General features: G+C 37.1%; 1 protein-coding gene across 1 annotated transcript in view; it reads right to left on the bottom strand.

Annotated features, from left to right (window-relative positions):
• The window catches only part of ASB4 (ankyrin repeat and SOCS box containing 4), a 52,915-nt gene that overhangs the window by 3,422 nt on the left and 24,438 nt on the right, over window positions 1-25,055 (bottom strand). Inside the window, exons 3-4 of the mRNA XM_016131466.2 lie at window positions 6,738-7,228; window positions 479-592 (exon numbers count right to left, since the gene is read on the bottom strand). Coding sequence (XP_015986952.1) covers window positions 479-592; window positions 6,738-7,228 — 605 coding nt within the window. The remainder of the gene's footprint in view (window positions 1-478; window positions 593-6,737; window positions 7,229-25,055) is intronic.

The following is a 25,055-nucleotide window of genomic DNA, read 5'->3' as shown; positions in this document are numbered from 1 at the left end:
CAGTACTATATTATATTCATTGATACATAAGTTTATACCATCTGTTTACAAGATGAAAATAATCTGTGCATAAATGGGCCCTTGCAATTCAACCTGTGCGGTTAAAGGGTCGACTGTACTCAATATTCTGCCTACTAACAGCTTCAAGATATTTAAAAGCGAATAAAATAATCTTCATGAAACACTTTAATCTTCTGGTAAAATTGCTATACGAGCAATCTCAAATGTTACTGTCGTTTAATTTATCTAAATTGAGAGAAAGAAAGTAAAGCTGCCAGCTCTATGTAATTGTTTGACTTGCCCTTAAATGGAGAAATCCCCTAAGGTACTTTCAAACGTTATGTACTTGGTGCGTCTGTATACTCTCATGCCTCCACTTTCACCAAAACCAAATTTTTAAATTAGAATTTTCTGTACTTCCACTGCAGTCTGGAAATATGTTATAGCGAAAACCAGACAAAGAGAATGGTTTCTTTACCTCCAGGTCATCATCCGGGATAGCCCTTTTCCACTTCACGTTCCACCTGATGTGTTCATAGGCGTTGACTACAACTTCAATTGCTTTGGGATAAGAATGGCAAGCCTGAATCACCTGCAGAGAAAGCACAGGGTTTCATTTGTTTAATGCACATATATGATGAATTAATTCCGTTCACAGAGACATCAAAAATTATGGACCTATTAGGCTCATTGGAGCCCGGAAATGCTTTTGAGAAGTCTCAGTGCCTTTGAGTATTCAAACACACTGCTGGCTCCCATGGGGATTGGAAGGATTAATAAAATCAGACTAATTTCCATCACCATCCAGGAGCAAGTGGAAAAAAAAGATGCTAATGAAGAAGGTGGAAGCCAGATGAAATGCATGCCCTGCTGTAGAGCCTTCACACTTCTCCAGCAGCTTCATCCTCCACCAGAATACCTCCAGCTTCTTCCTGCCAACATGGCCCTATTTCTAGAAGTTCTTTGAGTGTGGCCTATTTTCATTTCAAAGTGACTCAGCTGGCTCTCCACTGTGACCCACAACTAGTCCACAGGGAACCTGAACCTTTATCCCATCATCAGCAAAAGTACTCTTGGATTCCAGTTTAGTCACCTTTCTTTCCTTTGCTACCAGACAAGCAGCTCCAGCCACAGATTTGCTTCTTTAAATTTTCTTGTCTTGAGTTAACACATCAGTTCCATTTTTCCCTTGAAACTTCAGAAAACACATCAAGCTCTCTGCAGAGTTCTCTAAAAGCTTCTCTCACTGGGCATCAGATAAGGAGGAAGCTCCCCCTCCCTCTCACCAAGCTTTAGAAGGAAGGCATGCGTCTGCATTTAACTTTCTCCAAGGAAATGTTCTTCCTGATTTCCAGTCCTTCTCAAGTTTAACCTATTGTCATTGGGCAAAAGGTCAAAAACTGGTTTTCCCTACCTCCTGCTGTGGGATCTATGAAGAATCAGCATTTCTGATTCTACAGAAAATTTAACTCAGAGGATTCGAGGCTAGGCATATGGTTTAGGTGTCTGCTAGGAAACCGACAGCACAGGTAATTTGTCTCTAGGTATTTCTTACCACCTTTTCTCGCCAACACCACTGCAAACACAGAGGAGGTGTACCTAAAAGTTGCTCTTCTCTTACAATATATTTCCTACTTCTCAACAACTAGGGTTTCCAGATTTAGGAAATCGTAACGCAGGTTGCCAGGTTAAATTTGAATTTCAGATAGACAACAAACTATTTTTAGTATGAGTATGTCCCCAATACTGCATGGGACATATTTGTACTAAAAATTACCTATAATTTATCTGAAATTCAGATTTAACTGAGCATACTGTATTTTATCTGGCAACTCTATTCCCAGCTCTTACTCAGAGATAGTTCAGATTAAGTTACAGAAACAGGAAATAACTCATTCCTAGTTTAGTAGCCTAATTTCACACTTGGCACTTCAATTTGTACCTGGTATACTCCCATATATCACAAGAAGATAACTTCTTAACTTTCTTTCATTAGGGTAAAAAAAAAAAAAAAAAAAAAAAAACAGAAAAAATCAAGTCATTCTTAACCTCCAATCTTTACATGTATAAAATGCAAAGCTTCCACTGTTGTCATGAGGTTTTGCTGACACTGATTACTAAGTTTTCTGCTGACAGAAAACAGGTCTTACAGCGTGAAAGCTCCTTTATCCTGACAACTTCCCAGTTACCTTCACTGGCATGTCGGACTTCTTCTGGAACTAAAATCGCTGGACACATCTTCTTCAAGTCTCAGTAATTCTTTCACAAGGCAAAAACAACAACAAAAACAAGACCCTTAAGAAATAGCAAACTCTGAATTATCACTAGTTGCTGACTACAGGACCTCTGACCATTAAAGGAGAAAGAATCCAGAAGGGAGAAACTTCTGCTTCTTTGGACTGGCCTGAGAAACTGAAGATGCCCGTTAACTTCACTTGCTGTGTGACTCTTGGGCCTCAATACTCCCTTCACGGAAGAACAATTAAACAAAAAAAGCTCTTTCTACAGTGGTGGCAACTGGAGAGGCCCTGAGATACTTTCCCTCATTGGACCCCCTAAAAACATAGATTATAAACAGATTCAAGATAAATTTCTTTGCTACCCTTCCAAAGCAAGTGGCACCTGTAAGCCACTTCAGCAGAGAAATTCTAAAGCTACCTCTGCCCTTATAATTATATTGATATGTTTGTGTGTAGAAAAGTACTTAATAATCAAAAAGAGTTCTTGTACCCTAGGCCTTGTATACCGCCTTGTTCAACAGCGGACATCATCACCACCATCCCCAACCCCCACATACCTTTCCCTTCCCTCGAAAAATGGCTTTCTTGTCCTACAAAAAAATACCCAGACTCCCTGGAGTGTCACTTCCTTCTGAATTAGGCTGAGAGAGGAAAAAAAAAAAATCAAATGTTCTTTTGTATCCTGGAAAGCAATTGTAGACCCTATAATTCTTTTTCTCCCCTTATGTAATTTATACATTGGCTTTCAGTGAAACACACCCTCTACAAATGTGCTTTGTATTTGGAAGACAGCATCTTCAGCTCTGACCTTGTTCTTTGTAAATAAGGAAACCGAATTCCCCATCCATAAAAGAACAAATCACTTTATCTTCTGGATAAATGAGGCAGTCATTTACTTGTAGTAAAGATGACTTTCACTTTGGAAAGTCTGGTTGTGGAGTAGTTGTTTTAAATCACTGTGAAGCGTCTGCATAGTAAATTGAATAGTTTTTCTTTAGTTTTCCTTCGGAAGGAGACCAGTTCTCTTACTCTGTTGGGCAGCAACATATGTTGATAATACCAGCCATCCACCACGGTCACTTTTTTTGGTATGTGGCCAAACAGGAGGAACTCAGAGGAGCAAAACAGAACTGAATAGGAACATGCTAACGGGGGATAAAGTATTCCTTGGGACACATAATTGTCAGCCTATTTTACCGGCTAATAGAGCCACCAAATTAAGACTAGCAGAAGACACTCTTACTGTAGACTAAGAGTACATTCTGGTAGGAGAAGGGAAGGAGACACTTTGTTGAGCAGCACTACTGGGCTCAATGCTTGACATGCCTTATTTACATATTCTTAAAGAGGTTTTTTTTTTTTTTTTTTTTTTTAACCTTCACTTTTCAGATGAGCCAGTTGGGATGTGAGAGATCGAGGAACTTGTTCAAAAATCACACAGTAAAAGGCCGAGCTGAAACTCATAGCCTGGTTCCTAAGCCATCATCCCTAACCCTCCTTGCTGCTTCCTCTTAGGAACTGCTTTTGTGGAAAAGACCTGAGACCTTCCTCATAGTCATAGGACTTCTTATTGGAAAACAGCAATTCCGTTTAAAGCCTCTTGAAAGGGAATGAGGAGAGGTCTTTTCAGTTACTTTTGCAGAGACGTTTCATCCACAGTCAACTGGAAATGAGTTTCAGAATAAAACTCAGCAGTTAGTCTCCAGACAGCCTCACGCATTGTCTCTCCTGACCGGAAGGGTCGCTATGGTAAGTAAAACCCAGGAGCACTGACTCTGCCACTCAGCAGATATAGATAAAAGTACTAGTACACCCATGTGTTTAACGCATCTGGCTTTGCATACCACTGTGGAGACCCCCGCATTTGTCTCTCTGGCCAGGACCTTTCCCAGAACACCGGATTCACGTCAGACTGCCTGCTTGATATCTCCACCCGGATGACTAGTAGGCATCTCTAGCTTAATGAAACCCCTGATCTTCTCTTTAAAATTAGTGTCACCTGCCTTGTTCCTATCTCAGGAAAGGACCCCTGATTCTTTCCATTCCTTTGGCAAAAATCCTTAAAGTTATCCTTGGTTCGTCTCCTCTTATAGCCTACAAATAATCTATCAGCAAAACTCACTGACTCCCTCTTCAGAATATGCCCCAAATCTGACCACTTACCACCTACCATTTCCACTGTTGGTCTAAGCCGCCCTCATTTTAGGTTTAGATTATTGCAATACCTTTGCCCCACTAGAGTTATTTTTCAAAAGACTGTCAAAAATATCTTTGAGGAATATAAATCAGACTTTTATTTCCCAATTCAAAATCCTTCAATGACTTCCTCTCTCATTCAAAGTAAAAAACCAAGGAAATGACCACGGCCTGCAAGGTTATATATGGTCTGCAAACCACCCTCGTATACACCTCTCTGACTTCTCTTTCTCCTTGCTCCACTCTGGCTTCCTGCTCTTCCTCAAATACGCTTAGCTCTCTCCTGCCTCAGGATCTTTGCACCTGCTTTTCCTTACAATTAGAATGTTCTCTCCCCCATTCAGATTTTCATTCACATCACTCGTTCCTTCATGTCCTTATTTTTCTCTAATCAACCTTTGTAAAATAGCAAATATACAAACACTCAATAAAAGGACATTCTCTTATTTTATTTACCTTGCTTTACTTTTCTACACAGCACCTAGCAGATCAGAGTATATTTATTTTGTTCTTCCTGTCTCTCACTAGAGAGTGTATTACCAGAAGGCCTTTGTTGTTGTCGTTGTTATTGCTCTAGCTCCAGCTAGAACAGTGCCTGGCTCATAGTAGGTGCTCAGTAAAAATTTTATAAATAAATAAATGAATGAACTTGACCATTTACTCCCTGTGACTTTAGGAAAATATCTTAATGCTGTTATCTTTTAAATGACGATAATGCCAGTGCTTACCTCAAAAGTTATTCTAAAAATAAAATGAAATAATCTGTATAAAGCCTATTTAGAGCGCAACAAAGTATATTATTGTAACATTACAACTTATTATCCTAGACCTCCTCATCATAATCATTTGGAATTCTCTATAAAAACTTTATAAATTTCCAGGATATTATGAGTATTACATATAATTCTAAGGAGGAGAATGGCAATCTTCCATGAAAACACTGACAGCCAAAGACCCCTTGCTGAGATCATAGGATTCATTGAACTTGTCATATTCACATCTAAATGATCTCTGGGTTATCCATCTGGAATTTGCCCTGACTGAGTACACACCCCTTAAATTCTTTAGTAGAACTTTTCTTCCAACTGAGCCTCACGCTGTCAGGACTTCAGACTAGTTCCTGTTATTTTACCAAAGTAGAAGGTAGAATGTAGCTGTGAATTTAGGAAAACTATCAACTAGCTTTCTGTGGCCCTACATTAATTAGCTGGTTTAGACCTGAAACTCCTTTACTTCATATTAATTAATATTTTTGGAGTAGGATCCTAGGTATGGTGTTATTTGATTTAAGGTGAAATGCATTTTGATTTTCAAATTAATCACTATCATCAACCTAATGCAAAACTCTCTTTCATGTGCCGATAGCACCTTTTATTTTTCTACCCATCACTTACCATGGCATATTTAAATTATCTTTTTATGTGTTAATCTCTCCTACCAGAGTCTAAGCTACCCAAGGGCAGGTACCATGTCTTAGTCATATTGGTATTGTTAGCATCTGTTCTCTGATAGCCCATTAGAGACTGTCAATAACTTCTGTTAAAAATAAAGACTGTGCAGTGTGATATTGCAAGAATAGAGACTAGTACCAAATGCTCTAAAGCTGAATGTTGGCACTGCCACTGTGTGAGATCAGGCAAGTTACTTAACTGCTCTGTGTCTCGGTTTCTTCCTCTGTAGAATAGAGATAATAATATTATTCACTTCATAGGATTGTTACAAGGATTAAATGAATTAAATTAAGAAATATAAAATGCTTATAACTGTGTGCTTCATTAGTCGAATTCCTTACATGTAATAAATATAATTATTAGTACTTCATAGATGTTACCTTTCAATAAGCTAGAAAATTGAGTCGTACTTTCACATCAACTAATTTCAAAGCAAGCTCGAGCATCTTTAGATCAGATATTCTACTCAAGAGATGGCAAGTGTGTGCCTGTCTGACATCACTCCCCTCACCTGGTAGTGACTAAAGGTGACCTTCTGACTTCTCAACGCAGTCCCTCAGGAAGTCACTCCTACTTCACTGGTGTTCATACAGGGCATGGAAAAATTATCTGCCATTCATTCTTGTTCTCATTGCCCACTCTCCACCCCTGATTTCAAACAAACTTGGACTAGGACAAGATAGCTAGAGTTATAAGTGTAAATGGAAGGTCACATAGAACAGCAAAAGCAGTTCGCCCAAAGAGTCAAGCCTCAAATAACTCAAGTTACTTGGAGATTTCAGACCTTTGAGTCTCCATTACTCTGCCGTCTGCACAGTTCTCCAATTGGCACCTTGGGACACGGCCTCACCTTATGGAACTGTGGAGGGTATATTCGAGCAGCCCCATGGTTCAACAGTAGCTGGTAGCAGATCTCAGGCTGGGCCGCAGGTCGCACAGAGGTGACCTTCAGCACGTACTGGATGGCTGCACAACCATTGATATCCATGAGATTGGCTTCAGCGCCAGCTTCCAGCATCATGTGCATAAGCACATGGTCACAATTCCAGGCTGCCTTGTGGAGCGGAGATTTAAAGTCATCATCCCTGGCGTTGACTTCAGCATGGTAGTCGAGCAGCATGCGGCAGATGAGGTGGTGCTCCCGGCTGTACTCCTGCTCTTTAAAGCGGAGGGCCCAGTAGGTTGCAATAGCCAAAGGAGTCTCCATGTGCGCGTTCACACTGTCCACTATGGCCCCGTGCTCAACATAGAAGGCCACCAGCTCCGAGAGGCCGAAGTGGGCAGCTGTGTGCAAAGGCGTCTCCTCATCCTGGTTGTTGGTCTTCATGTTCACATTCGCTCCTAAAAAGGGATATTGAGGAAGTCAATTATTTAAACTTATTTTGCCATTACACCCAAGGTTCATTAAACAGGATTTTCCCTTTTAACTTGTGATTGCCACACGTTATTCTTCTTCCAGCTTCCATTTGTGGTCCCCATTGAAGCCACTCCTTTGAAACAACAGTGCCATCTCCTGGACAACCAGCCAATGTACCGGGGTGGGGGGTGGGCGGGGGTGGGGGGCGAGCGGAAGAGCACGCTGGAAGGCTGCCGCATTGTTGAGTTTTTGTCCTTACCCCCCGGTGGATCAGAAAATATAAAGTAGTTCTTATAACTAATAGCTTTTATCAATAAAATAGCAAATATCATCAGTTTCTTTGGTCACAAAATCATGTTTTTCTTCTCTTTCAAAGCAAGAAAACCTGAAAGCAAACTTTAGTTGTATGAAAGTTGCCCATGCCCTCTGAAAACTGACAATATTAGAGCCACATAAGTCGGTGAGGGTCTCTTGGAACACGATCATAGAAAAAGCAAAAATCACAAACACTTTGACCACCAAACTAGACTAAGTATCATGCTTTGCATTGAAAGGGATGGAAGCTAGTATAATAGAAATAAATACCCATTGAAAGACAATGATTTTGAGACTGTAACATATTCGATTTACAGTTAACAATGGGTATCAGGAATATAAAATTTTAATGCTTTGAAAACTCCTTAAAATTATTTAATCCCACCCACTTATCTAACACACCAAGGAACTGAAGTGAATTTTATATTTCTGATAGGGAATGTTAAGTATCAGAATGGTCAACCTGAGAAGCCAAAATTTTCCTTCTCTGAGTAATTTAATGGGATGAACAAAATGACCCCTGGGGCGGGGGGTGGGGCGGGGCGGGGCGGCTACTCTATTATCAATTCTACTGGAAATTTATATAGCTACTTCAAGTATAAATCTGTTAGAGACTCTTTATTATGATAACAATGATGATGATAATGATGATGATGATGCCAGCAACAAATATTTATTACTCACTTAACATGTGCAACATTCTGAACTAAATGATTTTCATATATAGTCTCATCGAATCTTCCTAGTAATTCTTCACAGGACATGCAATTTTTACCCTAATTTTGTAGATGAAATTTGCACTTAAGCTAATAACTACACCAAGCTAAGAAGCACTAGATCGAAGGTTGGAAAGCAGACGGCCTGGCTTCATACTCTCTTACTACTGTGCTACTCTACCTCATTAGTCTTCTAGGAGAAAATTTTTCTGTGTTTTACTCTCTTTCAATATTTGAAAACCTGAAAGTAGTTTAGGAACAATGTTACATTTCGTCAATTCAAAAAATCTGTTCACCACGTACTGCTTCTTTATGCCCCCTTTTTATGGCGTCCTCTGATCGTTTGGAATGTATTTGTGAAAGGCAGCACTCCTAAAAGCATACTCAGTATCCTATACAAAATCATTCCCCACCCCTCAGCCCCAGGGAGGTCTCCACAAGTACATCGCTCTGTAAACTCTCCGACTGTCCGTGCCTTCGCTTGCAGAAAGCAAGGTTATAACGAAAGAAAGTCATTCACGCAGCCGTCTGTTTCTGTGCTGTCAAAAGTTCCGGGTCAGGTCTCCTTTCAGATCAGCCCTTCTTTTCCCTGGAGTGAAACACAATAAATAAAAACGTTTCCCCAGAAGCCACAGGCAGGGTGCTTCAAATGCTGGAGAGTTTCCAGTAAGAAAGGGAACCAAAGGGCCAGGATGAAATTTTACAGGCCAACTTGGAACAAACTACATTCTTTATCTTTTTTTAACGTACTTGGACATTTACAATTGACTCTTGAACTCTTGATATGACTATACATGCTGTGCAGTTTCCTTTTCCGAATAGAAGATCCTTATTTTTATAGTAGTTGTCTTTCAGCGCTGTTACATATCCAAGGAATACATAAAATAGGATGATTTGACTACATTTTTATTTTAGATTATGTGATTTATTCAAGAAATTAGAGACCAGGAAATTTTTTTAAAATATTTTTTAACGCAGAAATACAATGTATTCATTCCCTAGAGCTGTCGTAATAAAGTACCACAAACCACCAGGTGGCTTAAAACAACAGAAATTTAGTCACAGTTCTGGAGACTGGAAATTTGAAATCGAGATGGTGGCTGAGTTGGCACCTTTTGAGGGCTTTGAGGGTGAAACTGTCTCATGCCTCTCTCCTAGTTGCTGGTGTTGGTAGGCAATCCTTGGTGTTCCTCGGCTTGGGGATGTGTCACTCCAAGGTCAGCCTCCATCTTCACACTGCGTTCTGTGTCTCTGTGCCTTCACATGGCTGTCTTATGTGTCTTTATATAGGACACAGGTCATACGACAATAGGGGTCCATCTTGCTCCTATTCATCTTAACTAATTACACCTGCAACAACCCTATTTTCAAACAAGGTCACATATTGAAGTATTGGGGATTAGGACTTCAACATATTTCCTTTTTTGGAGGGGCGAGGGAGAGGATAGAATTCAACTCATAATGTATAAGATGGATTACATGATATATAAAAATATCTATGTGCAGTTTAAAAAATACTGTAAAGCCATCACCCATGTAATCATATCCCAGGTGAAGAAATCAAACATTCCCTGACCCAGAGAAGCCCTCCATTTTCTTATATACCCTTCTACACCACAACTCCTCCATCCTGCTGATTATTCTGATTATTATAATTATGTCCTTGCATTTCTTTATAGTTTTACCACCTTTGTATATATCTCTAAACAAGATAGTTTAGTTTCATTTATTTTTGAGTTTTATATAAATGAAATAATAAACATGTATTCTTTTATAACTTGCTTCTTTCATTCAACATTATGTTTGTGAAAATAATCTATGTTATGATATTTAGCTCTCCTTTGTTCATTTTATTGTGTTCAGCCTCATAGCACAAGTAATCCACAATTCATCCATTCTACTGGTGATTGGGATTTCCGGTTTCAGGCTATTTTATACACTGCTGCCATGAGCATTCTCATAGATTCTTGTACCCTGGTGCTCATGTGGAAGGGTTTCTCTGGGTTCTACATCTATGAGCGGAATTGCCAGGTAATCAGGTTTACATATCTTCACCCTCCTTAGATGGTGTCAAACAGAAGGTGTTGTACCAGATTCCCCTCCCAAAAACCATGCCTGAGGGTTCTTATGGTGCCACATTTAAGACAACATTTGGTACTTTCAGGCTATTTAATTTTAGTCAACTTAACAGGCATGTTGTGAGATCTTGTTGTGTTTGAAAAGTTTGTTTTCCTAATTGACAATTAGATTAGCTACATTTTAATATTTTTTTTGCCCAACGTTGCCTTTTTCTTTTTACTATTACAAGTACTTCCATGTTGTTATATAATTATTTTAAATACTACTTTCAAATAACTAATACCATTCTATTGAGGAAGTTTACCCTGTAGCTGCTTGTGAAGATTTTTTCTCAAAGTTTTGATTTTATAACTAATGCTACAATTAATAAGATTTATACATAAATTTTAGGCTTATTTCCTTGCCACAAATTCCCCCAAAATAGTCATTAAGCTGAAACATAAACTATAGTAAGGGCCTTTATGAACAATTACCAAAAGTTATATTTATATCTCTCATTGACATGGAAGAGTGCTATTTCCCTCACCAGTGTGTCGTTATACGTTAAAAAAAAATTTTTTTTTTTTTTGCTAATTTGGAAGTAAAAAACGGCCTTTAAAAAAAATCCAACAGAGACTCCTGGACACAGACAACAGTTTAGTGGTTACCGGAGGGAAAGAGGGGAGAGGGAAGATAAATAAGGTTAAAGGGGGTCAAATATATGGCGATGGAAGGAAATTTAACTTTAGGTGGTGAACAAAATGCAATATACATATGACATATTATTGAACTGTACACTTGAAACCTATACAATTTTATTATCCAATGTTACCCCAATAAATTTAATTTAAAAAATTAAACTTAAAAAAGAATTTAAAAAAATCAGAATTCATTTGATTGTTAGAATTTGAATATTTTATTTTTAATTATTAACTAGTAGTATTTCTTCTTTGGTTAATTGCCGGAAGTTTGTCCTTTTATACACTGAAGCCTTTCTGCTTTGTTTACATTTATGTGAGCCCTTCATTAAACTATAGTATAAGCCTGTGCTATCATAATTGCTGTACATTTTTAAATCGGTTTATTTTGACTTTTCTTAAATACACTGATGTTAACTTTAGAAAGTCAAATTCAAAACAAACGAGGTTTTTTTTTTTTTAAGTATTAGAATGACCTGCTCCTCTCAGAGATTGCATAATTATCCAGATAAATCATAATTTAGTTTTTTAATAGATTTGAAAAACGTTTAACATTTTGGTGTAGACATCAATTTAGGAAGACTTCACATTCTTACAATGTAGAGTCTTTCCAGGCAGAAACATGGTTTCTTTCTCTAAAAGTTTTTCTCTATATTCTGTAAACTATAGTACCCCAAAATATGCAACAAATTCTCATTCTACAGGAGCAGGGTAAATTATTTCTGAGGTTAGGCAACTCTTAATAAGAAAAGGCTTTCACAACCTTCTAATTTATGCAAGACAGTCTCCAGAAGTAGTCTGGAATGACAGCAAATGGGACAGATAAAAATTTCAATTTTCACTGCTTGATAAAGACCGAGGACTTTTCAGATTTCATCTGTGGACAAAGGAAACAGAGATTTGCATGCACTTAGGAATGGGACAAAGATGGGAGATAGGATGAGAATTTGAACAGAAGAAAATGGGAGCTGGCCATAAGAAGTGGTGCCTCACCTGTCAGGCCAGGCCCAAGGGACAATATAATCCTGAAACCAGGATTACTGAGGGACATAGGACCAGTCAATATTAAATGTTTTCTGTCCTCCCATAGTGTATGATAATATCCTTTCATTCCTCTCAAACAGATAGAATCAATTTCATGAATCCTAGTTAGGAGAACTCACATTTCTTCATTTTTTCCCCAACAAAATTGAACTGCCTCCAAATGCCCATGGTTAAGTCGACTGATCATCGGTGCTCAGCCATTGTTGTGGCTCCATCTGCTGGGCTTTTTTACTCCCTACAGGCTATGAGCCGGCCCTCAGAGCCATCCACAACTCCCCCAAGTTCTGTCACCTCAAAAGCTCCATGATAATGGGAGCAGGAAGAGGTCTCTGCTACTGCACCTTCCCAGATGGTGAGGGACTCTGCATCCCCCATTGCATATCTCTGAACCAGCCCCAGCCTTCCTCCCTGTCCAAATGCACTTGATTTCTTGAAGATCTTGGGTGTGAGTGGGGAGATCAGCGGAGAGGTAGAGGATGAGGCCAGACCAGCACTTCTCAACTCTTTCAGACATGCCTTTCCTATTCTCCAGTAAAATCCATAGATAATAACATCTACCTTCACACATAATCTTTTAAAAGCAACTATAGTGCCTAGCTAACAAGTATAGGCAAATGAAAATAATTTCTAATAATTACCACTGCATAGTTATGATTGCTACAAGTAACAAAAATCAATTACATTGATTGAGTGTAAAATTCAATATGTCAATGACTAGCCTAGATGACATTATGTAGTGATTTGCTTGAATCATGTATAAAATCCTAACGGCTACCTATTTGAACTTACACAGATATCTTGTATTGTAATTCAAATACAACAAACATCATTGCCATAATACATGATATTCTGCAATGAGAAAAAAATTTGGTAAATTCTGCGTAAATCCAAGTCTAATTTTGCCTTGATATATACCATAAGTTGCATTTCTAGAAATTCCCATATTTATTTACAATTCAAAAGTATTTTGTTTATATTTAAAATGGAGGTAGGTTAGAAATCTAGTATTTCTACATCTGAATATCTATTATTACAGTAACATCAAATCTTAGATTTTTTTTACAAATGATGAAATAATTCGAACATATAGAAAAACTCAGAAAATATTATAACAGACATCTATATAGACATCTATATACCACTACCCATGTTTGACAGATACTATTTTTTGCCATATTTGTTTTAGTTTTCCTTTTTCCAAGATAAAATTTTACAGTAAAAACCTTACCCGGTTCTCCTTTCTTCCCTCCCTTTCATTCTCCACAGAGATAATTACTAAGTTGATTTTTGCCATTCCTCATAAACTTTTGTTCTTTAATGACTCATATGTTCATCCATAAACAATATGTATATGATTATTTCGTGTTCTTAAAATCTATTCAAGTGCTATCACACTTTTACAACCTATTTTGATCAGTCATTATGGTTTTGAATGGAGAGCTGATTTTTTTTTCCATTTTAACTGCTGAATAGAATTACATTGTATAATTAAACTATAGTTTAGCCATTTCTCTACTAAAGATAGTTGTTTTAGTTTTTCATAGTAACAAATACCTTTTAAATTGTGTAGGCATTTCTTAAAAGAGAGAAATAGAATTACTGGGTAGTAGTCTATGAACATTTTCAATTATATTGAATTATATTCATCAGCGGTTATATCAATTTATATCTCCATCAGTATAGTTTAAAGGTTCAACATTATTTCCAACACTTGATGCTGCCAAAAAGTTAATGTATGCCAATTAGATAATATGAAAATGGTATTCTGATTTAGTTTGCATTCCTCTGGTTCCAAGTGAATTTGATTGTTCTCATATGTTTACATACAACAAGATTTCCACTTGTATGAATTGTCTGTTCATAACCTCTGCCCATATTTCATTGGGTTATTTGTGTTTTTCTCATTTATTTTTTTGGGATATAAATAAAATCATTATGGAGAAAATGATAAAAACTTTATTAAAGGTAAAGAACTTAAATTTAAATAAATGGCAAGTTTTGTTATATTCATGGATAGAAAGATTCAATATTGTAAGGATGGCGATTTTTCCTGAATTAATCTATAAATTTAATTCAATTAAAACATTGTTTTCACAGAATTTTCAGAAATCAAAGAGCAAATCAATTTAGGGGAAAAAAGTGAAAAGAATGAGAAGGAAAGAAGAGATGACAAAGAAGGGGCGCTTACCCTGCCAGATAGCCAAGCAAACTGTAATCAAAGCATTGTGGTGCTGATGCATGCAGAGACAACTAGGCCAATGAAATATACTGTAGAGCCTAGAAACAAACTTACTTACAAAAAACATCTGTAATGACAGATGGGGCAGTACCAATCAGTGGAGAAATAATGAAGGATTTAATAAAAGTATTGGAACCAAAGACTGGCAGTGTGGTAAAAGTATAAATTAGATCGTGTGTGTGTGTGTGTGTGTGTGTGTGTGTGTGTGTGTGTGTGTAAAATTTCAAATAAATAAAAGGCAAATGAAAAGCTAAATAATGAACTTCCAAAATAAAAGTGTAGGGATTGGGATTGGAGGAGAGTGAGCAGTCATCCATATTCAGTTGCCATGTTTACAGAATACCCTTTCAGTTTACTAACCTCCAGGACTTCTAGATCCATTAGATCCAAACCTTCTATTAGATCTAAAACATTAGGGTGCTATCTTCTTGAATTTCCCACTTCTTGGACTTTCCCTCCACCAATCTACCTCATTTGTATCTCTCCGATAAACCCCAGTGTGTAGACAATGTTGCTGTTTTTCACTGTGCTCAGTCTTTCAGAGGCTGGAAAAGGCAGAGATCTGCTGAACAGCTGCTAATGTTTTTAGTTTCTGCTTTCCTTGTGTGTATCTTCCTTAAATATTCTGCATTTCAGAGCCCACCACCTCTGTCAGGGAGACACTCCCTAGATTTAAATTATTCCTTGACTCAGGAATGCACTGTGGTCTTCAACCTAATGTCCCAACATAAATGTCACTGGGGATTGGGTTGTCGTAGTTCTACATTTAAAGTGTTCCTTTATCTCTTATCTTCAGTCCAGCCCCTTTCACTTTGTGGGTTAGAAGAGGAAAAATGAGGACTTTTACCACATTTTCTGGTTTCCCTAGAGGTTTAACCTTTCCATACACCTTTGGTCCTAACTAGCCTAACATCGAACTTTTCATTTATTCTTTGAAATGTTCTCATCTCAAGACTCATGCATTTTCTCTGCAAATATTCTGTTTCTATACTGTGTTAGTATATAGAGACGACAGTGTATAAAATGATCAAGATCCCTGATATCAAATAATTTACATATAAGTTGAAAGATAGAAAATAAACACGTGAGTAAATATATGACAAGATAATTTCAGATAGTGATAGATATAATGAAGAAAATAAAACAGGTCGTAATGATAGTGACCATTAGGGCTGGCTACTGAGTAACCAACTTCTGACCCAAGGAGCCATGAATATCTGGGAGAAAAGCATTAAAGCCAAGGGAACAGCAAGTATGAAGGCCCAAATGGGGAAATAAGCTTGGCATGTTCGAGGAACAGAAAGAAAGAGGAAGAAAGATAGAAGATAAAGGTGAAGGTAAAAACATAACGTTGGACGTTTTAGGCCATATAAGAAGTTTGGGTTTTATTCTTTCCCCTTAAGAGTAATTGAAGTAAACTTTTGCAATTGAGCAGCTACGTGTCTTTAAACAGCACTGCCCACATGAGTGGGAACCAAAATATAAGGGAAATTACATTATCTATTTTCTTGAATAACTGTTTTTATAGCCTTTTTTAATACCATATTTTCCTCTTGGATTAACTTACATTGATACTTTGACATTATTTTTATTAAATAATAAAGCAAATGTTAAAATAATAAAAAGTACAAAAGAACTCGGTTGATAGTTATCCAGAATAAATGTATTTACAAAGACAACTCTTTTAACTATGTTTATTTTAGATCCTTTGGCAGTTACCTCTGTTCCAGCTAATTTACTTATTAAACTATTTATTATTAAATTTAGATAGTATTTTTTACTTTCTGATATCAAAGACAAGTTTTTATTTTTCCTAATCTTTCTTCCTCTTAATATTTGATAGCTTCATGTTTCAATTCTTCTGTCGAAATATTAAATTAAAACTTTCTTATACTTAAGTCTCTATCCATAAATTTATTATATCATCTCTTGCTAGCTGTCTTATAAAATAAGGACATCTCCAAGCTATTTTTCTCCTTTACTTCTACATCTCATTTCTGACAACTGAAATTTACGTTATCAAAGTTAAAATCATTATGTTTAGTCCTGTAACCTCAATCTAGTCTTCCATGGTTTGTCAGGGTTAATTATAAAAGTTTTTCAACCAATAAACAGTATTTAAATTATTACAACTTGGAAGTGAAGGTCATTTTGGCCTCTAACTAGAAATGCAGAAATACGGGCCATCCTGTGAGGCAGCAATCCTTGGTCAGGCTGGCTTCACACATGGCTCCTCACCTAGAAGGGCCCCACACTTGGATTAATGCTTTGCATTTTCATTTTGAAATTCCTAAGAATATATTTTAACAAGAAGCCTCACGTTTTCATTTTGCACTGGGCCCCATGAATTAAGCAGCCTGTTCTTCCCCCAACCTACACAGGAAAGACTAAATTAAATCCTGGTAGCCAGTGCATGATATATTATGAATGCCCTGCGCAAGTTGTTTTAATTAACTACCCACCACCAAAGAAAGGAGAAATAGTGCATTTGTAGCTGCACTGAAAAGTCTACCGTTGCCTAAAAGGTGCTATCTCAGTTAGAGCAAGCTGGGGTGCTGCAGTGGTGAGTGGATCCAGTGCTCAAGTGGGAAACATGGCTGAATACGTGGACAGCGTGTGTCCCTGTAGCACTTAATGGAAAACCGGAAACTCATCCCATTGTTTCTCTTATCTATCATTTCCTCCCTACTTCCCCAAATTTATTAATTTAATCTAGGGTTGATAATCTTTTTGTGTTTATTTCCAAAAATAATAAAAGGGATCTTTCTAAAACAATTTTGACTACTACATTTGATTTTCTAAACTACAGTTATTTTCATTTATTTCTAGGCGCTAATCAGGTTGCAGTGCTATAAATATCTGCTATCTTCAGAAGATGGCCAAGCTAGATTCTAGAAGAAGGACCTTTCCTGCTCTTCTTGTTTCTTCTCCCTTCCCCTTGCATCAAATCTGTAGGGGTTGGAAACCACCATCAGTGAGACAGATAAGAAGTAGTAGAAGTGCCAAGAGCAGAAGGAGAGTATGTACCCTACCTCAGTTGTACACTGTCAGTCTGCAGCAGATCAGCAAGAGGAGAGGGGGGCATCCTCAGTTTTAAACTGAGCTTGAATTATTAGCCCCAGATAATCACTCTTTGAACCGAGACTGACCTGTGAGACTTAAAGTGACTATGTATCTTTTCTTACCTAAGAGTTACCTGAGAAAATTATGGACCCACCTGAGTTTTCCTCCCATTGTAGGGGAGAAACTAGATCCTTTGAATAATTTAAAGAAACACTGAAAAATAAAAATAAAATTGTTTTATGAATACATTCCACATATTTTGCATGATCCAGTTAACAATCACGTGTGTCCAGTAAATTTTTTAGTCAGGCCACCTTTTGGGAAATTTCATAAGAACGCAAATACCTGAGACTATTTTTCCTTTGTCGTCCTATGTTAAAAATAATATTTAAAGAGTGTAGAATTATTAGGTAGTTTTCTCCATGATAATCTGTAAGTTTGATCTATTCTTTTCTAATACTGAACATTATGAAGAAAGGGAAGCTCACCAAATTTTGAGTTCTTTTACAGGTAATCTACTTATTATTTGTTCACCTGTTTGTATACTTTTATTATTTTTATTGCTGAAAATTTGATACGTAATTAAAGAAATATCTAATCTTATATATATACATTTATTTTTATTTATTTTAGCCAGGAACTAAACCTACCCATTCCATCTCCACATTAATGCATTTTTTTTTTTAGGCAAAATATCTTTTCTTCTACCCTGTTTTAAAATATTGGTCATATTTTGAAAGAAAGCAATTTTTTTTATATATCGAAAACTATAAAACCTCTTTTTGCTTAAAATTTTCATTGCCCACCAATTATCGAGTTATGGTCATTGATAAGAAATTTCCTCTCACAATTTTTTAAACCCCAATTCTCAAATGCATGTGTAAAAATACTCATAGATTTCTTTTTAACACCACCTTAAAAAATTACACTTTTATGAGATAAAACACAAGACAGGTGAAGAGTTTTTAGTCTCCTTGATTATAGTGGTCCCTAATATGTGTGAGAACATACAGAAACATGGATTATTATCATGGGTTATAATGGTAAGAATTCGAGAAGGAATTTAGCTCAATTTATTAACTTCAGGTAGAAGTTTATAATCCTCATTAGCTATTTGTTTTGTCAGAGATGTCTTCATCCTCATCAGCTTGAACTTACCTGCTTCAGTTCAAAACCACGTTTGTATAGGCTTTTGTGTAGGTAAAAGACAGCACATTTGTTCAGTGTTTCTTTATGAAAATATTAATAATGTCTGCTATTTTTCAAGTGTTCACTAGGAGTTTTACACACATTGTCTCAGTTGTTATTAACAGTGAGCATTCTTTAGGAACATCTATTATTCAAAGATTAGATGTTTTTCATATTCAGGGCTTTTCATTTTCTGTGTGTTCTGGGATTGTTTCTCAAGTCTGCTTCTTTGACAAGGATGCAATTTTGTGCAGTGTCAAGTTTGTTATTAACTGTCACCAAAGCATATTTTCAGTTGGCTGCTTTGTTCTAGTTTCAATTTTGCCCTTTTAATCTACAATCTATGGCAAATATATTTTCCTCTATATTATATAGCCTTGTCTTAAATGAAATCTTAAATTAAATACCATTTTCTCTAAGGCCCCATTTCTCTAATACATTCTCCTGGGTCTGGAGTTGAGAACTACCTTCTTTTAGATCAGCAATGGTGCATCTGAACCATTACATTTTCACTCTTGTGTACAACCCCTCATTCGTTAAGGTTTGTGTCACCCATTGAGATTACTCTTTATCCCTTCCTATCTACAATCTCAAACTCCCAGTCATCCTCCTGCTTTTGCTGAAGACACAGGTGTGCGACTCAGTCTTTTCTGTTTTTACTTCCATCCTGACATCATTTTCCAAAACCTGCAGATGGCCCATCTAACATATTTGCACTAACAATTCCTAAATCTTCTGGGGCAGACGGCACTACCATTACCAAATATCTTGATGCTGCTACAAGTAAGGGCTCGCTGCCCAATGTGTGTAGAAACCAATATTATAACACCAACCTTGGAGGAAATAAAAATAGCTTATATTGTGAGGTCCACTGGCAAGGAAACAAGAGACAAGGCACAAATTTGTCTCCCCCAACCAAGGATCAGGGTAAGATTTATGAGAGATTTCAGCACCGGATCTTCCTGGACAGTGGATTCTTCTCTTTTGAAAGGGTTCCCATGCTCGGGTTCCAGTCATGCCTCCGATATTTGGTTCCTTGGTGGGGAGTAGTTAAGGGTTCACAAGTGTTACTCCTAAATGGGGTATCCAAGGTTTAAACTTTGGTTCATGTCTGTTAGAAACAGAATAGGACCAATTTGAGCTGGTTCTGCTCTTATAATCCTTGCAGTGACTTTCCTGTTGAAGGCTTATACATCCTCACCCTGTTGAACCCAGTTGGAATTACTGGTTCTAGTTGCCCAGTTTTATCGCTAGCCTTCCCCTTAGCTAGGTTACTGAACTCTTCCTTGATTGCTAATATATTCTTAATTTTCCTTAAGCAAAGATTTAATCGGGATAGACTTAAATAATGCTGTTGTAAGAACACTCGAATGTCAGTGGTTTAATGCAATAAGCTTATTTTTCACTCTCATAGTCCACTGTAGTTCCAGAACCAATGTTCTCCATTTGATCTCTCAGGAATCCAAGCTACCTTGGTCTGTGACTTCACCACCTCTACCTGAGTTTTCCTCCACTATCACAACACCATTGGGAAAACATACTTTAAAAATCCTACATGGATTTTTCATTGCCTAAGCTGAAAGTGACTCTTACTTCTTTTGTTCACATGACATCAGGCAAAAGAGTCATATGATCCCACTAAACTGCAAGGGGACTAAATTAGAAAGTGTGGTTGGTCTTTCATGAGCCTGGAGAGGAAAACAATTAGATATTGATGAACACTAGTTATTTCTACCACAGCTGAATTGAGTTTCTGTGGGTTGCAGTAAAACAAACAAAAATGCTGACTGATTCAATGTCTACCTTTACCTTCTCCCCTTTTTTTAGAGAAGAGGGGTCTCCCCCTGAATTCAAGGCCAATACCACCATCTTTGTAATTGATCACGTGCCCAGCCATTGAATGTTGCTCCACAAATATTACCTTTACTATATATCCACCTTTTCTCTTCTCATCAACTTTTTGCTCCCATGTTATAAGTATACATACACGTCTTCCAACTTTTAACAACTATTCTTCCTTTGTAATTACCCTCCAATTTCTTTTGATGTTTTTTAGCTAAACTTCATTATATGAATGATTATATATCTGGTAAGAGACTTGTATCTAGAGTATGTAACTGTTACAACTCAATAATAAAAAGAAATAACCCAATTTTAACATGAGCATAGTATACGAATAGACATCTCTACAAAGAAGAAATATTAACAGTCACATGAAAAGATGCTCAATATTATTAGCCATCAGAGAAATGGGAGAAAAAAAGAACATAGTTTGATACCACCTTATACCCACTGGGATGGCAATGATCAAAAAGATAGATAATAACAAGGATGTGGAGAAATAGGAATCCTCCTACACTAGTGGTGGAAATGTAAAATGGTGCATTCACTTTGGAAACTTTATGGCAGTTCCTCAGTAAGTTAAACACAAGGTTACTATATGCCCCAGCACAGCAATTCCACTCCTGGGTATACTATGTCCAATAGAAATGAAAACCTATGTACACACAAACATTTGTACATGAATGTTCATAGCAGCATTATTTGTAATAACTAAAATATGAAAACAATGCAAACACCCATTAACTGGATGAACAATGTGTGTGTCACTACAATGAAATATTATTCAGCAATAAAAATGAGTGAAATATAAACACATTATTTCATTTCCTCATTTCAAAAAACATTGAAAACAATATGTTGAGTGAAAAAAGTCAGATACTGAAGGTTACATGTTGTAAGACTCCATTTATACAAAAGTCCAGAATAGATGAGTCCATGGAGACAGAAAGATTAGTGGTTGCCCAGGGCTAAGGGGCTGGGGAGCAGAGGCTGGAGGAAAATGGAGGGTGATTGCTAAAGGATATATATTTCTTGTTGCGGATAAAATGTTTTCAAATTAACTGTGGTGGTAGCTGCATAACTCTGTGAAAATATTAAAAACCATTGAATTGCACACTTTAAATCAGTGAATTGTATATAAGTGAATTATATCACAATAAAGCTGCTAAGAAATATGTAACCGACCTTGAGCTGGCCCCCCGGCTTCAGACCTATATGTACAACTACATTCCCGTCAAATCCATCTAGGGGTCTATTGAGCACTAAAATTTAACATGTCCCTAACTAAACTCTTTTCCTTTTTAATCCTGTCACTCATATAAGCTGTATTTCAATAAATAGCACCATTATGGCCTGAGCAAATCAAACTGAAAGTAAAAAATTCAACTTTCATTTCTAATTCTTCTTCATTCCCTGGTCCCTTCTCATCAATCACCAAGTCTTGGCACTATTACTTCTTGTTCTATTACAACTACCTAGTTCGTGCATTTGCATTTCTGCCATAGGCTCTTATACTCTCCAATTCATCATCTATAATTCTAAGAATAATATATTTAAATGCATATTTAAATATGTTACTTTAAAAATTATAGATGATGAATATTATCTCTCTTAAAATCCTGTGAGATCTTTCCATTTGTATGATACAGTCTAAGCTTTATATCATAAGAGACAAGGACGCCAGGGCTTCTATCTTACTGTCTTTTGTCTAACATTTTGCTTTAATTACTGAGCATCCTGTAGTTCTGTGCAAACACCCATATGCCTTTGCTTATGTTGTTTCCTTGACCTGCTATGACCTTAATTTCTTCTTTGACTGGTTAACTTCACTAATCTTCAAGGTCCACTGCCCTGTCTTCCAGAAAACCTTCCTTTACCCCAAGACTGTGCTACTTGTCTCTTCACTGTAAAAATTTTATTATCTCACTCTAGTAAATAACATATTTGGGTGTCTGCTTTCTCATTTAAAAATCTTTGAGAATAAATGCTTTTTCTATGTATATTAGTGTTCCTGGCGCTTGGTACATTTATTCATTTAACATATATTTATTGAGGTTCTACTATTTACCACTACTGTTCTAAGCTCTGGGAATACCATAGTAAATAAGAAGATAAAAAATATCCCTAACTTCATGGAATTTACATGCTAATGAAGAAGATTGATGAAAAAGTTAATTCATATACATACACATATACAAAATTTACAGGTCTTGATGTGTTATGAAGAAAAATAAAGCTGGGTAAAGTAATGGAGAATAATGAAGGAAGAAAATGACATTTTTAATGTAAAAGTTTTTTGAGAATGTGACATGTGTGCAACAAGGAAGTAAACCATCCGAACAGCAGGGGGAAGACTTTCCTGGCAAAAGAAACAGCAAGAGAAAAGGCTTGGAGGCAGGTCGGAACAAGCTGGACGTGTTCAGAAAAACGCAAAGAAGGCAAGCATCAACAGAGGTGAGTAGCAGAGGGAGTGGTAGGAAATAGCACTGGAGGAGCAAGCAGGGGTCAGACAGCGTCGGGCTCAGAGGTCACGGAGAGACTTTGGACCATTCTAAGTGAGAGAAGCAGCACCGAGGAGGGAAATGATTGAATTTAGTTTTTTAAAAATTTTTAAAAAATTTTTATAGTAAAGATCCTTCATGTTGGCTGTGTGCAGGGTAGACTATAAATAAGGGAAGTATGACAGCAAAAAATTATCGGAAGTCTGCTATTGCAGTCCAGGAGGAAGTAATGTGTTTTCAGTGTAGGGGGTTTGAGTCGTCCAACTGGAGAGGTGGCACCAACAGGTATTGTGGGGTGTGAGGTGTGAGGGAAGGTGAGGAATACAGATGCCTCCTAGGCTTTTGGCTTGAGCAACCGGAAAAACAGAATTGTCATTTATTAAGATGGAGAACAGGAAAGCCAGGACAGGAAACACAGTTCTAGTTTGAACATGGTCAGTTTGAGTGAAGTTGGGTTATATGTAGTGAGATAGATGAGCTGGAGTTCAGAGGAGAGAGTCAGGCTGGGAGGCACAAATCTGGGACCAGGCACCATTTGGTGATGGTTGAAGCTATGGCACCAGATAAGATTATGCAGGTGATTTTAGAAGGGAAAAGTGTGTCTTCAACTGAGACCTGGGGCCTGCCAGTGTTTAAACATGGAAAAGAGAAATAAATTCAGGCAACAAGACTTTAGAAAGGGCCAGTGAAGGACTAGAAGAATAGCTTGGCTATAAATGCTTATTAAACCAAGCCATCTTTCATATAGTCTGTTCTCATAACAAATTTCTTCTTTAACAGCTACCTGTATTTTTTAAAACACATTGAAAACATGAAGTAAATATCAGAAACTATTTCCTTCTGTCTCCTGAAGCAAATCTTTTTCATATCAAAGCTTATCTGTCAACTCCACAGAATATTGCTTCTTATCCATTGGGATACAGTCTTTTTCTCATAGAATCCATGTTTATTTTTATGTTTAATTTTAATTTATTCGACCTTAAGGTAAAACTATCTTTCTAGATGTGAACAATTCCAATGCTGGCACTAAGCTCAGTCACCTTATACTTATTTTATTTTTTATCTTTTTCATTCCAAAAAAAATTGATTAAAATTTAGTAAAGTAACCATAGATAAGACTGAATAACTCAGACTTTGGAAAATGTACTATTATATTTCTTTGCGCTTATCTCGTTGGGTTCATAAAGTCAGACCACATCTTATGATTGGGATGATGTTTGTGCTGAAGGAAATGAATGCTACTATTGTCATTCAACTGAAAAAAAAAATCAACCCTGAGAAGTTTCTTAGCTTTTTTTTTTTTTTTTTTTTTTGAGACCACCTAGGAGCAAAATTCCATCTTTTCTGGACTCAGAACAAGGGGAGGCCTAAATAGCCTAGAGGCAGAGGTGAATGGTCCTAGCCTGGTGGAGGCAGGACTGGAATAAGACAGGGAGACGATAAAGTATAAATTGGAGAGATACTCCCATTCCTGAGGCAAAATGAGAGGGGGGCAGTAGGTTAGCAGAAATCAATTACATGAGAAGAAATTAGTCATGCCAGAGTTGGCCTGCCCTTTTCAGTGGCGGCAGCACCACAAAGCAATGGTGATGAAGCCCATCTCTGGGGCCACCTGCATCCTGGACCATGAGTGAAAATTCCTTTAGTCCAGAGGGAACACCTGGATTCTTTCTATATCTAGTGGCTTATCGTAAAAACTATTGCTTGAATTAAAGTAAGTCCTTGCTGGGGATTCATATCATGAAAGTAGACTTAGGGGGAAAGACTTCCTGTTAATACAATCTGTAGAGGATTAGCATCGTTTAACCCAAGGGTACATGTGTGATATTGCCTATATACAAGCTGGTGAAACTAGAGTTATAACTACATAAAGGTTTAAGATAGTCTCTAAATGGAAGAGGGAAATTATTTCCTTTGGCTCCCTTTGCATTTCTGCCTTTATCTCAACCCATAATCTGCTTAGGTTTCATTGAGGCCATGTCCCCTTTAAACTTTGGATGGAATTAAGCAGAGGGCTTCCAAATTTTTTGTCTGTTTCTTGCAGAAAGGCAGCGTCAGAATCATCCTCTCCTGAGCTGCCCGGGTAACATTTCTTCCCTGTGGGCCAGTGTATTTTTCATAGTCTCCCAGTTGGAGTTCCTTTTATC

Source organism: Rousettus aegyptiacus, unplaced genomic scaffold (genome assembly GCF_014176215.1).
Source record: "Rousettus aegyptiacus isolate mRouAeg1 unplaced genomic scaffold, mRouAeg1.p scaffold_m13_p_13, whole genome shotgun sequence".
In the NCBI taxonomy this organism is placed as follows: Eukaryota; Metazoa; Chordata; class Mammalia; order Chiroptera; family Pteropodidae; genus Rousettus; species Rousettus aegyptiacus.
The sequence above is the reverse complement of the archived record's forward strand: the minus strand, read 5'-3'. Positions and strand labels throughout refer to the sequence as shown.